Genomic DNA, 12,190 nt, shown 5'->3' on the forward strand with positions numbered 1-12,190 from the left:
GGGCAAAGCAGAGTGGTCCAGGTGGGTGCTGAGCATGCAGTGGGTTAGCACTGCAGCAGAGGAACCCAAAGTTTAGAGTACCTGAATCTTTTATAATTAGCTCAGGCAAACCTGCCAACTTTTGCCATGAAGAGAGCTGTTGTTCCTTATTATACAATAGCAAACAAACCTGCCTCCTTCTTGAGGGAAACAAGACATCTTCCAAAGGTGTTCACTATACAGATCTCCTTGGAAAAAGATAGTGTGGAACAAAGGCTATCAAAGCCTCTGCTCTCAAGCTGTGAGAAATGCGAGAGACCCATGGAGAACTGTTTCCCAATGGAGACATTAGCCAACTTTTCTTTTCAACTGTAGCCACTCTTGTTTGAGAGCACAAACCAGGTTTTATCTTTTAAAAGTTCACTTTAGGGAGTTCCCATCGTGGCACAGCGAGAATGAATCCGACTAGGAACCATGAGGTTGCAGGTTTGATCCCTGGCCTTGCTCAGTGGGTTAAGGATCCGGCATTGCTGTGATCTGTGTTGTAGGTGGCAGATGCGCCTCAGATCTGGCATTGCTGTGGCTGTGGTGTAGGCTGGCGGCTACAGCTCTGATTAGAGCCCTAGCCTGGGAACCTCCATATGCCATGGTGCAGCCCTAAAAGGACAAAAAAATAAATAAATAAGTAAATAAAGTTCACTTTAATCTAGAAATTTAACAAACATTTGTATACAGTCAGGGACTAATTTATAGCATGGTTTCTATTCATCTAAGCCATGAGAAAACACCATAGCAGTCATATTAAAGGTATCCATCCATAAATTACTTTTATTTCTCATTAAATGAGCACAGAGTCGTTAGCATATTAATAACAGATATGTTTATTATTACATATCCATCAGTGCGGCTTTTAATACCACTTGAAACATGCATATCATCCTAGAGACGAATCAGTTTTCCAGTGCTTCTTATCTGATACACATTACTGCAAAGCCATTATAAATTACTGAGGAGGTATTTGGTTAAAAAAATAAACAATAAATCATACTGCCTACACATGAATCAACTCTTGGTATTGGACAAGAGTTTAACAGTATTTATCTGGTAATTCCTATGTTAACTGGAAAACATCACAGATGTATTGCCATAATTTTCTTTTACATAGGTGCAACCTTCAACATATTTTGCAGAGTTCTATAAAGTCATTCATTATTTTACCAGGTAGTTTGATACAAAGATTGTATTCAAATTATGAAAGTCCGACAAACTTCTAAATATTTTAAATTAAACCAATTATCAATGAAAAACCCACTGACATAATTTTTTGAAAATACGTTTTTTCAAATTTCTATATTTAGTCATGGCAGTAAAATAATTCTCTCAAATTAAGGCACTAAAAGGGCAATGCAACTCCCATCAAAAGTGTTCTAAGAATAATTTACATTTCAAACAGTGCATACATTTCTTATATGTTTGTTAACTTAATGTCTTTATCACTTAAAAACCACAAAGAAACACATTATACAATTACAGAAATGATGTACCCCACAAAATGCTTTTAAACTTGGTTCTTTTGTACAGTTAGTTCCTAATGTCTCTAGTAGTAAAATAACTCAATATGGCTTGGCAAAAATGCATAGATTAAATGTAATTTTTTTTTTCCTTCTCCCATTCCCCAATCTACAAACTTGCTGAAACACATACAGTATTTTGTAAAGCATAATGTAAATATTTATTTTCCATTAAGTCCACCATGGGCAATCAACAGTAAGGCTTTTAAATTCTACAGTAAGGGCACTGAAGTCAAGTGCCCTCACTGCTTTCTTAAAATAGTTTTGTATAGTCTTGCAAGAGCACAAAAACTGAAGTTATTAAAAAAAAAATTTCAGTTGTCTCATTTTGAGATATTTTCTTTACTCCTTCCATGAGCTGATCTTGATAGTGACGGCCATTCCACTTGAAAGTGAAAGTCTCTTCCTCTCATTCGTATGAGGAAAACTGGGTTCTATCATGATTGAAAGGCGTTTTCTTAGAAATTCAAAAAGGCAGCACCTTTTTAAAAAAATATATCTAGCTAAGCTTTCCCTCAATTGTACTTGCATTACATAGTAATAATTAATCTAATCTACCTGTAGGCAAACCCGCAATAAAGGAAAAAAACAAAACAAAACACAACAACCCTCAGTGTGCTTTTTGTGCCAAAGCAAAGACAGAATAACAGCAATCTTAACCCTGAAGCCTGTGATATTTGTGTCAAAGGAACAGCCTGTCTGCTCTGCATGGTTCAAGACGCCTGGTTTATCAGGTAGCATCTCACACAATTCCACAAGGCACTAGGTCACACAATTAACTGTTGAGAGAAAAAAAAAAAAAAAAGGAAAAAAAAATGAAGAAATACATTCAGTATAAAAATACAAAAAATAAAAACTGGAAGGAAAGGTACATATAAATAATAATTAACTAATACACAACATTTGGAAAACAGGAAAAAAGAAAAATACACTATTATCTCCTTTTTGCTTCTACTTTGTTTCAAACACATTTTTTCCCCCACAAAGCTCTAAAACAATTTTATTTATTTTTTCCTCTTTTTATAGGGCTGTACCTGTGGCATACGGAAGTTCCCAGGCTAGGAGTCAAATCAGCGGCTAGCCTTCACCACAGCTACAGCAAAGCCAGATCCGAGCCACGTCTGTGACCTACACCACAGCCCATGGCAACACTGGATCCTTAACCCATGGAGTGAGGCCAGGGATCGAACTCATATCCTCGTGGATACTAGCTGGTTTCATAACAGTGAACCACAATGGGAGCTCCAATTTTAAGGTTTTTTTTTTTTTTTTTTTTTGCTTTTTAGGGCCGCACCCGAGGCATATTAAGGCTCCCAAGCTAGGGGTCTAATCGGAGATACAGCTTCTGGCCTACGCCATAGCCACAGCACTGCCAGATCCTTAATCCACTGAGTGAGGCCAGGGATCGAACCTGCAACTCATGCTTCCTAGTCGGATTCATTAACCACTGCGCCACAATGGGAACTCCCAATTTTAAGTATTTTAGATTCAGCTTTTATCCTATACAGGAGAGCAATGACCCAGGACTCTACAGAATGGATATGACTCATTTCGAAGAATCAGATAATAAGCAAAGAAGAAACAGGATAAATTAAATATGGTTTTAAGCTTTCTTGGAAAACCTGGGTGACATTAGCAGAGTGGTAAATCAATGTTGGGTCTCAGTTTCCATATTCAAATGATCCTCTTGATGTAGGGATTACACTCTGGGGAAAGCTGGTATTTGGTATAGGAAAAAAAACATAGGCTTTAGAAATGGATGAAAAAAAATGCGTTCCAGGAGTTTCTGCTGGGGCATAGCAGAAACGAATCTGACTAGGAACCATGCGGTTGTAGGTTCGATCCCTGGCCTCACTCAGTGGATTAAGGATCTGGCACTGCTGTGGCTGGCCAGCAGATGTAGCTCTGATTCCACCCCTAGCCTGGGAACCTCCAATATGCCTCGGATGCAGCCCCAAAAAGCAAAAAAAAAAAAAAAAAAAAAAAAGAGGAGTTCAACCTGACTAAGCCACTAATTAGCTGTATGATCTTATGCAAGTTGCTTAATTTCTGCAAGCTTTTCATGTGTTAAATGAGAACTTAATGAGAATGAGATATCAAAACCACTCCTCAAGAAAGGGTTTAATTATGCCCTGCAATTGCTTATTTTAGCATATAAGTACTTTCAAAAAAAATTCCATCAAAACCAGTTAAACTACCCTTCCCTCTCCCCCCTCAAAAGAAAAAAAGGGTACTTAATTGAGGACTTTACTTGTAACACTGATAATACCAAATAATTTTGGTTTAAAAAAAAAAATGTATGCCAGCACAGTTCAAAATAAGATGAGCAAAGTAGTGTTTTTTTGTTTTTTGTTTTGTCTTTTTAGAGCCACACCCGTCATATATGGAGGTTCCCAGGCTAGGTGTACAATTGGAGCTGTAGCCACTGCCCTACACCACGGCCACAGCAACAAAGGATAAGAGCTGCATCTGTGACCTACACCACAGCTCACAGCAATGCCGGCTCCTTAACCTACTGAGCAAGGCCAGGGATGGAACCTGAATTCTCATGGATGCTGGTCGAGGTTGTTAACCACTGAGCCACGACGGGAACTCCAAGATGAGCAAAGTTTTCTATTTACATTAAAAAGAGGTAAGCCACAGTTGTTTAAAACATTAAGAGCTAAGTAGGTACCAAGTATATCACAATCAATGACAACAAACTTGATACGGAAAAAAATTAATACATTTATAAATTTTCTTAGCTTCTAACAGGAATCAGTAAAATAATTTGTAAAGTCATTTCAAGTCATATATAAATACCTAAGCACAAATGATGCCCCTTTATGGGGAAAAGAAGAAATAGGCTTCAGATTTTAATAGATATTATCCAATCACATACTATTAAAAAGGTTAACATTTCAATCCTTACCTAGTTTTTCCAGATGTATTTTTGACCACTTTTCGGAAAGACTGATTTGCAGTGGATCTTGTAGAAAGTGTTCGAGGGGATGCACGAACAAAACTAGATGGTGGATTCTTAGGGATCTTCTTTACTAAATGAGTTACCCATTTTTTTTGTTCATCCTGAGAACATGCTAAGAGCAGCATATCTCTTGCTGATGTTACATCATAACTTACTATTTTAAGGAAAAAAAAGACTACAATTAAAATCATATAATACCTCAAAGAGCCCTATCAAATTTTTCTTACAATTTACTATGCTTAATTAGGCTTGGACAATACCTTTTCTTAGTTCCATTAAGTCAGAAAATTTAAAAACATTAGCCATAAAATAGTAAAAAAATAAAGTAAAATCAGAAATCCAAAAAAACTGCAGAAGTGAAACAAATAAATGCATCTTTAGAACACAAGTTTTCTTAAAATCTTAAAATAGCTTTAGCCTATATTCTATATCCTTAGGTTGCCTCTGCTAAACTAGAAGACATCTGGTCTATGATAGGGCACACTGGTCCAGGCACTGAAAACCAGACAAAACAAACAAACAAAACCAAGGTGGAGGTCAAAACTTAAGGGGGAAATACAGTAAAACTCATCGATAGCCCCTCTTTCCAACTTATAATTATTTTTTTCTTTTTTTTTTTTTACTTTTTAGGAGCATACCTATAGCACATGGAAGTTTCCAAGGCTAGGGGTTGAATCAGAGCTATAGCTGCCAGCCTACACCTGAACCTTTTGGCAATGGCTTCTCAACACCAAAATGTTACTTCTTACCATCTCTTCTAGACTTGGTATAGGAAGTGCTACACCTGAAGATTTCACTGGGATTAATTCTCTAATTTGTTAAAAGTTGTAAAAATAATTTTCATGCCTTACCTTTACAAGGAGAAATTAAGTCCTCCTTCTTATCTAAGTGATCTCTGTGGCACTTAACGTGGCATCTTCGACATTCTAGGGCAGGGGGTGGCTTAAAAACATGCCAGAGAGGTTTGGCACAGGCCTCACAGTTGGCAGGAAAGTGGTAGAGGGTAGGGATGAACTCATGGCCTTTGTGGTTTTGAAAATTAGTTTTTTCAGCTTGTTGTACTGGTTCCATTTCTACATCTTTTCTACATTCACCTTCATTTGCATATAGTATCTACATTTGGGAATGGTAAACAAAAGATTAAAAAAATGTCTTAATCTGTACATACAAGGTTCAAATGCATGAAAGTATTGGTGTATTTACATTTACCTCACAAAATACACTTAGTACTTTGGTAAAGGATCTTCTAAAATTATAATTTTGGATTTTTACCTGGAATATCTTAGGAATTTCTTCAGTTTCAGCTCTATACACATCTCCTTGGGTTACAGGTCGAACATGAAACAATTTACTAAAATGAAAATAAATATGATGTAAGCCATTATGAAAATTCATTTAAAACAAAAGCCACAGATATTTCACTGAGGAGAACACAGAGATGGCCAATAAGCACGAGAAAATATTAGTCATCAGAGAAATGCAAATTAAAATCACAATTAGTATCACTATACCTATCAGAATTTCAAAAATAAAGATAGTAGTAATATCAAATGTTGGTGATGATGCAGAGAAACTAGATCATCACTTACAATTGTGGTAGAAATGTAAAACTGCAGAGCCACTCTGGAAAAAGAGTATGGCAGTTTCTTAAAAATCTGTATGAAAGCCTGTATATGAATGTTCATAGCTTTATTTACTTACTTATTTTCTTTTTAGGGCCACACATGCAGCATATAGAAGTTCCCAGGCTAGTGTCAAATTGGAGCTGCAGCTGCTGGCCCACATCTCAGCCATAGTAAGTGCAGGACCCCGAGCCACATCTATGACCTATGTTGCAGCTTGCAGCAACATTGGATCCTTAACCTACTGAGCTACTGAGCGAGACCAGGGATCGTAAACAGCAACCTCACTGACACTACATCAGATTCTTAACCCACTAAGCCACAAAGGGAACTCCCACAGTATTATTTTTAATAGGCCAAAATTGGAAAAAAACCTGAAATGGTTAAACTGTGGTACCTTCATATGATGGACTACTACTCAACCGTGAAGGAAAAACTACAACTTGGATGGACTTCAGGGGAATTACACTGAGTGAAAAAAGCAGATCTCAAATGTTACATACTATTTGATTCCACCTATATAATATCCACCTATATAATATCCTTGAAATGACAAAATTATAGAGATGGAGAACTGATTAGCAGTTGCCAGGGATTAGAGAGGGGAACAGAAAAGATGCTTCCTATGGCTATAAAAAGGCAATATGGGGAATTTCCTTGTGGCACAGCAGGTTAAGGATCTGAATTATCACTGCAGTGGTTTAGGTCACTGCTGCTGCTATGGTGCTGATTCAATCCCTGGCCTGGGAACTTACACATGCTGCGGTGCAGCCCCCGCAAAAAAGGGCAATATGAAGGTCCCTGTGATGGAACTATTCTGTATTTTAACTTGGTGATGGGGTAGTGGTAATATGAATTTATACATATGGTAAAGGCATACAGGTTGGAAAGGAAGCAGTAAAACTATCACTATTTGAAGACGGCATGATCGTCTGTGTAGAAAAGCCCTGTGGAATCCACACTCATATACAAAATCTCTGAAACTAATAAGTTAGTAGCAAGGTGAGTATTCAAGGTCAATATATATAAAAAGTGGTGAACAAAACACCCTCCCCCCAAAAAACTAATCTCAACCACTACGTCTTAACAAACAGAAAAACACACTTGAGATCAATCAGAACTTAATTATAAAAACTAGAAAAATAAAGTTCCTAGAAGAAACTTTCACAACCTTTGGGCAGGTAAAAATGTCTTGGACAGACTAGCAAAAGGCAATAATCCTTTTTAAAAAGTGATAAATTGGTCTCCATTAAAAGATACCATAAAGAAAATGAATTACCAAACCACAGATTAGGAAATATTTGCACTACGTATTACTTTATTTTTTTGCTTTTTAGGGCTGCACCCAGGCTAGGGGTTGCATTGGAGCTATAATTGCCAGCCTACACCACAGCCACAGCATTTCAGGATCCGAGCCATGTCTGAGACCTACATCTCAGAAACGCTGTATCCTTAACCCACTAAGTGAGGCCAGGGATCTAACCTGAATCCTCGCAGACACTATGTTGGGTTCTTAACCTGCTAAGCCACAATGGGAACTCCACATGAAAAGACTCTTGGGATCATTAGTCATAAGGAAAATATAAATTAAAATAATAAGACAGCATTTCAAATCATTAGAATAGCTGAAAGTCAGACACACAACACCAAATGTTGGTTAAGATATGAAACAGCTGATGGAGTTCCTGTTGTGGCTCAATTTTCAACGAACCTGACTGGTATCCATGAGGATGTGGGTTTTATCCCAGGCCTTGCTCAGTGGGTGAAGGATCTGGCATTGCCGTGAGTTGTGGTATGATTGTAGACGCGGCTCAGATCCTGTGTTGCTGTGGCTGTGGTGTGGGCCAGCAGCTACAGCTCCACTTCAACCCCTAGCCTGGGAACTTCCATATGATGTGGGTGTGGCCCTAAATAGACAAAAGACCAAAAAAAAAAAAAAAAGATATGAAACAACTGAAACATATATTACTGGTGCGTATAAAATAGTATAACCATTTTTGAGAACTATTTGGTAGATTTACACAGATTAACTCTATGACAAAGGATTCCACTCCCAGTATTTATCCATGAGAAACAAAAACTTAAGTCCACGGAAAGAATGTTCAAGGTGGTCTCATTTATAATTGTCCTAAGCTGGAAGCCAGTAAAATGCCTATCAACAAAAGATTTTTGATAAACAGATATATTCATTCAATGGAATATTACTCAGCAGTAAAAAGAATAATTGATAAATACAGCAAAACACAATGCTGAATGAAAGAAGCCAGGCGCAAAAGAGTACATACTATACAATTCCATTAATAACAAGTTCTAGAATAGACAAAACTAAATCTCAGTGACAGAATTTTGATAATCTTTTTTTTCCCACCTCCCCTGAGGAGGCACAAGTTAACTTTTTAGGGTGATAGAGAAATATTCTTTACCTTGTACTGGATAGTGATTATGTGAGTGCTTACAACTGTCAAAAGTCACTGAACACTTAAGACATATGCATTTTATTGCATGAAAATTACATCTCAGTTAAAAGGTGAAACAACAACAAACTCTTACCAGCGTAAAAAGTATTTAACTTAATTGAAAGATGGCATTCTTATTAATGTTTATGCATTATTCCACTTAAGTTGATCATTTAAATTTTCACAACTAATTTTTTTAAGTTGAGAAAGAAAACCAGTACTCTCTGGTGATTGCTCAATTCTGTTTACATTCTAACTATAACTGGTTCTATATTACAAAGGAATGGCAATGCTTCATTTTAATTTTACATTCCTCTGTAGCAACCATCACACTTCACTTTGAATTTGTATTTTACTGCATTTTTTTTTTTTTGGCTTTTAAAGTTTTACTGAAGTATAGTTGATTTACAACATTGTTATAATTTCTGCTGTACAAATATTGCATGTTTATTTTCCCTACTACTAGTCTGTAAGCTCCTTAAATATGGAATTGTCTTACCACAACCCCTGTAATAATACAGGCAGAACTGCTTAAGAAATGGTTTTACGAGTTCCTGTTGTGGCTCAGCAGGAATGAATCTGACTAGGATCCATGAGGACATAGGTTCAATCCCTGACCTTGCTCAGTGGGTTAAAGATCTGATGTTGCTGTGAGCTGTGGCAAAGGCCAGTGGCTACAGCTCCAATTTGACCCCTAGCCTGGGAATCTCCATATGCCAGGGGTGTAGCCCAAAAAAGACCAAAAAAAAAAAGATACATTTCCTTATTAACAACAACCACATAATTATATACTCTTAGAGATACTTTATGAACTTAAAGCCAACAAATATTTGAAATTTACAAAGAAAATTGTCTTTAGAATACATCAATCAGGTATGTTAAAATTTCCTTCCCACATGTAAAATAAGACTTTTTTTTTTTTGCTTTTAGGGCTGTGCCCGTGGCATATGGAGGTTCCCAGGCTAGGGGTCGAATTGGAGCTGTAGCTGCCAGCTTATGCCACAGCCACAGCAATGCCAGATCTGAGCCATGTCTGCAACCTACACCACAGCTCACAGCAACACTGGATCCTTAACCCACTGAACGAGGTCAGGGATCAAACCTCATGGTTCCAAGTCAGATTCATTTCAGCTGCACCACGACAGGAACTTCCCTAAAATAAGATTTAACATAAAGTTGTTATTTAAATTTTTTATTTATTTATTTTTTGCTTTTTAGGGCCGTACCTGTGGCACAGGTACGTTCCCAGGCTAGGGGAAAATTGGAGCCATAGCTGCCTGCCTACACCACAGCCATATCAAATCCAAGCTATGTCTGTGACCTACACAACCACTCACGGCAACAGTGGAACCTTAACCCACTGAGCCATGATGGGAACTCCAATAAAATGTTTAAATAACAAAGTCAAAACGAAACAGTAAGTCTAAAAATAATTGATTATCATAAGTGAACACCTGAGAGACTTAAAATTCAATAAAAGGCAACTTACTCAATGTCCAACACCATAGATGGATTGGATTGTTCCTTATCTTGTTCATCATTATAGAACAAAATTTTTTTGCTGCTTACCACAACATACTGAAATGAGAAAAAAGGGGAAGACATAGAAGAGCAATGTTAACTTGGATTAAAGTGATAAGCATAATACTTGCCACTCATGTCTGGATTATATTGTATTAATCTAAAAACAACAGAGCAGTTAATACAAGTCCTATGCTTTAAATATAAAACATAAAATATATAACAGAATATCAATTAGAAAAAATGAGGCATATGGCACCTGTTTCTTCCAGCCATATCGTTTGATATTTCCTCTATTTGGTATTGAAAGCCAACCTTCAATTCTTGATTCTAGAAGAAAAAGAATATATAGTAATCAGCCTTAAACTGTCACAAAAGGAAAGGCTATTACAAGCTGTCTGACAGCATGCAGCAACAGGCATTTGAACACATCTAAATGAATAAGTGCTATAATTTGCTCTTTCATGCTTCAATCACACAAATCAACTTTAATGGCCATACATAATATTGCAGAAAAAAATTCCAAGCCATTTTCCCCATAAAATTAAAATTTAGTACTCAATTATAAAAGTATGAAGTAACAACAATACCCTTAACAGCCAGGCAAGACTGGAATGGACTGCAGCTTAAATGGGATATGATACAGAAGACTTTAAATATCATTTAACATTCATATAAAAAGTACTTAGCAAAAAAAAAAAAATGCAGCAAGTGGAACAAATCAGAGCCATGATTTACACAAGAAAGAGCAAGCAAAAGTATAGACATATCCTATTACTCACAGAAGATAAGAATAGAAGATAAATAAATAGGGAATGCAGGCAGAATCAACTAGATATAAAGAATAAGAGACAAGCATTTTATTTGTTTTCTCAGTACAATATTCCAATAAACTTTTGGTAAAACACCCCTAACAATTTCAATGTGTCCAAATTTAGTTGGCAAGGGCATCCGTAATTCTAGTGCTAAGTCCGATTACGATTCTTATCAAACTAAAGAAGTAAATAAACCCCCTTAAATTTGTAGTACCAGAGTCTAATAAACAGTAAAAGAACACAGAACTCAGTTGGTAAAATGGTTATTTTACCAGTTTCTGCATACCAGAAATTCTCAATCAAAGCACTTTATAATTATTACTGTTTAAATACAATTAATGTCCATTAAAAATATCTCAGGGAAAAAGATGGTCCCACTTAGAATGATTATTTTATATGAGATTAAAAAAGAACATTTAATTGTTTTTTAAGATCTAATTATTTGAAACACAAAAGAAGAAAAGAAACCAACTTTAAGTAACAATGCTATTATGACAGATTCGTGGCTCAAATCATGACTCTAATGGGAATATATATTACCTTCCTCCACATCACTTGAAAGTTGTAAACCTTCCTTGCAATAACAATAGGTAACATTTACCAAACATTATTTGCTAAGTGCTTTACAAGCAATATCTCATATCCAATCCATGTATAATCCCATTCACACAGGATATTACATTCCTAAGAATATAGGGTAAGATAGGTTCTATCATCATCCTCTATTTACAAATTAAGAGACTAAGGCACACCAAGGTGAACCAAATGCCCAACGGTAATCAGCAACTGTTAAAGCTCTAGGGTTCACCTAGGCAGAATAACTTCTGAGTTTAAATTCCTAGAGTGCAAAGCTACTCTGTCCTTAAACAATCTTTGCAGGAGTTCCCTTGTAGCTCAGTGGTTTAAGGATCTGTAATGTCACTGCTCTGGCTCAGGTCACTACTGTGGCATGGGTTCAATCCCTGGCCTGGGAACCTCTGCATGCCGCAGGTGTGTCCAAAAAGAAAAAAATAAAAATAAAAACAAGCTTTGCAGTTAACTGAATCAGGAGTAATGTTCTGTTTCAACATCTATGTACTTAATATCCTTTGCTTTTGTTATTCTCCTTCATCCAAACTGTCGTTGCTATTACAGTGGAAGAAATAATGAAAAACTTCAGTTCAAAATGACCCCTCTCCCAACTCTTTTTATTTGCTGTTATTTAGTTTATTAATAATTAATTTGTTCCATTAGTCACTAAGTTTTGTGAGAGTGGGGGACT

The 12,190-nt window shown here is 36.5% G+C and overlaps 1 protein-coding gene across 2 annotated transcripts in view; it reads right to left on the minus strand.

Annotated features, from left to right (window-relative positions):
• Positions 1-840: 840 nt before the first annotated feature.
• The window catches only part of ROCK1 (Rho associated coiled-coil containing protein kinase 1), a 147,982-nt gene continuing 136,632 nt past the window's right edge, over positions 841-12,190 (minus strand). For both annotated transcript variants that reach the window (XM_047793875.1, XM_047793876.1), the window contains exons 28-33: positions 10,374-10,444; positions 10,083-10,171; positions 5,788-5,866; positions 5,367-5,628; positions 4,462-4,669; positions 841-2,329 (exon numbers count right to left, since the gene is read on the minus strand). In XM_047793875.1, the coding sequence (XP_047649831.1) occupies positions 2,326-2,329; positions 4,462-4,669; positions 5,367-5,628; positions 5,788-5,866; positions 10,083-10,171; positions 10,374-10,444 (713 nt within the window). In that variant the 3' untranslated portion in view covers positions 841-2,325. The remainder of the gene's footprint in view (positions 2,330-4,461; positions 4,670-5,366; positions 5,629-5,787; positions 5,867-10,082; positions 10,172-10,373; positions 10,445-12,190) is intronic.

Source organism: Phacochoerus africanus, chromosome 8 (assembly GCF_016906955.1).
Source record: "Phacochoerus africanus isolate WHEZ1 chromosome 8, ROS_Pafr_v1, whole genome shotgun sequence".
Classification (NCBI taxonomy): Eukaryota; Metazoa; Chordata; class Mammalia; order Artiodactyla; family Suidae; genus Phacochoerus; species Phacochoerus africanus.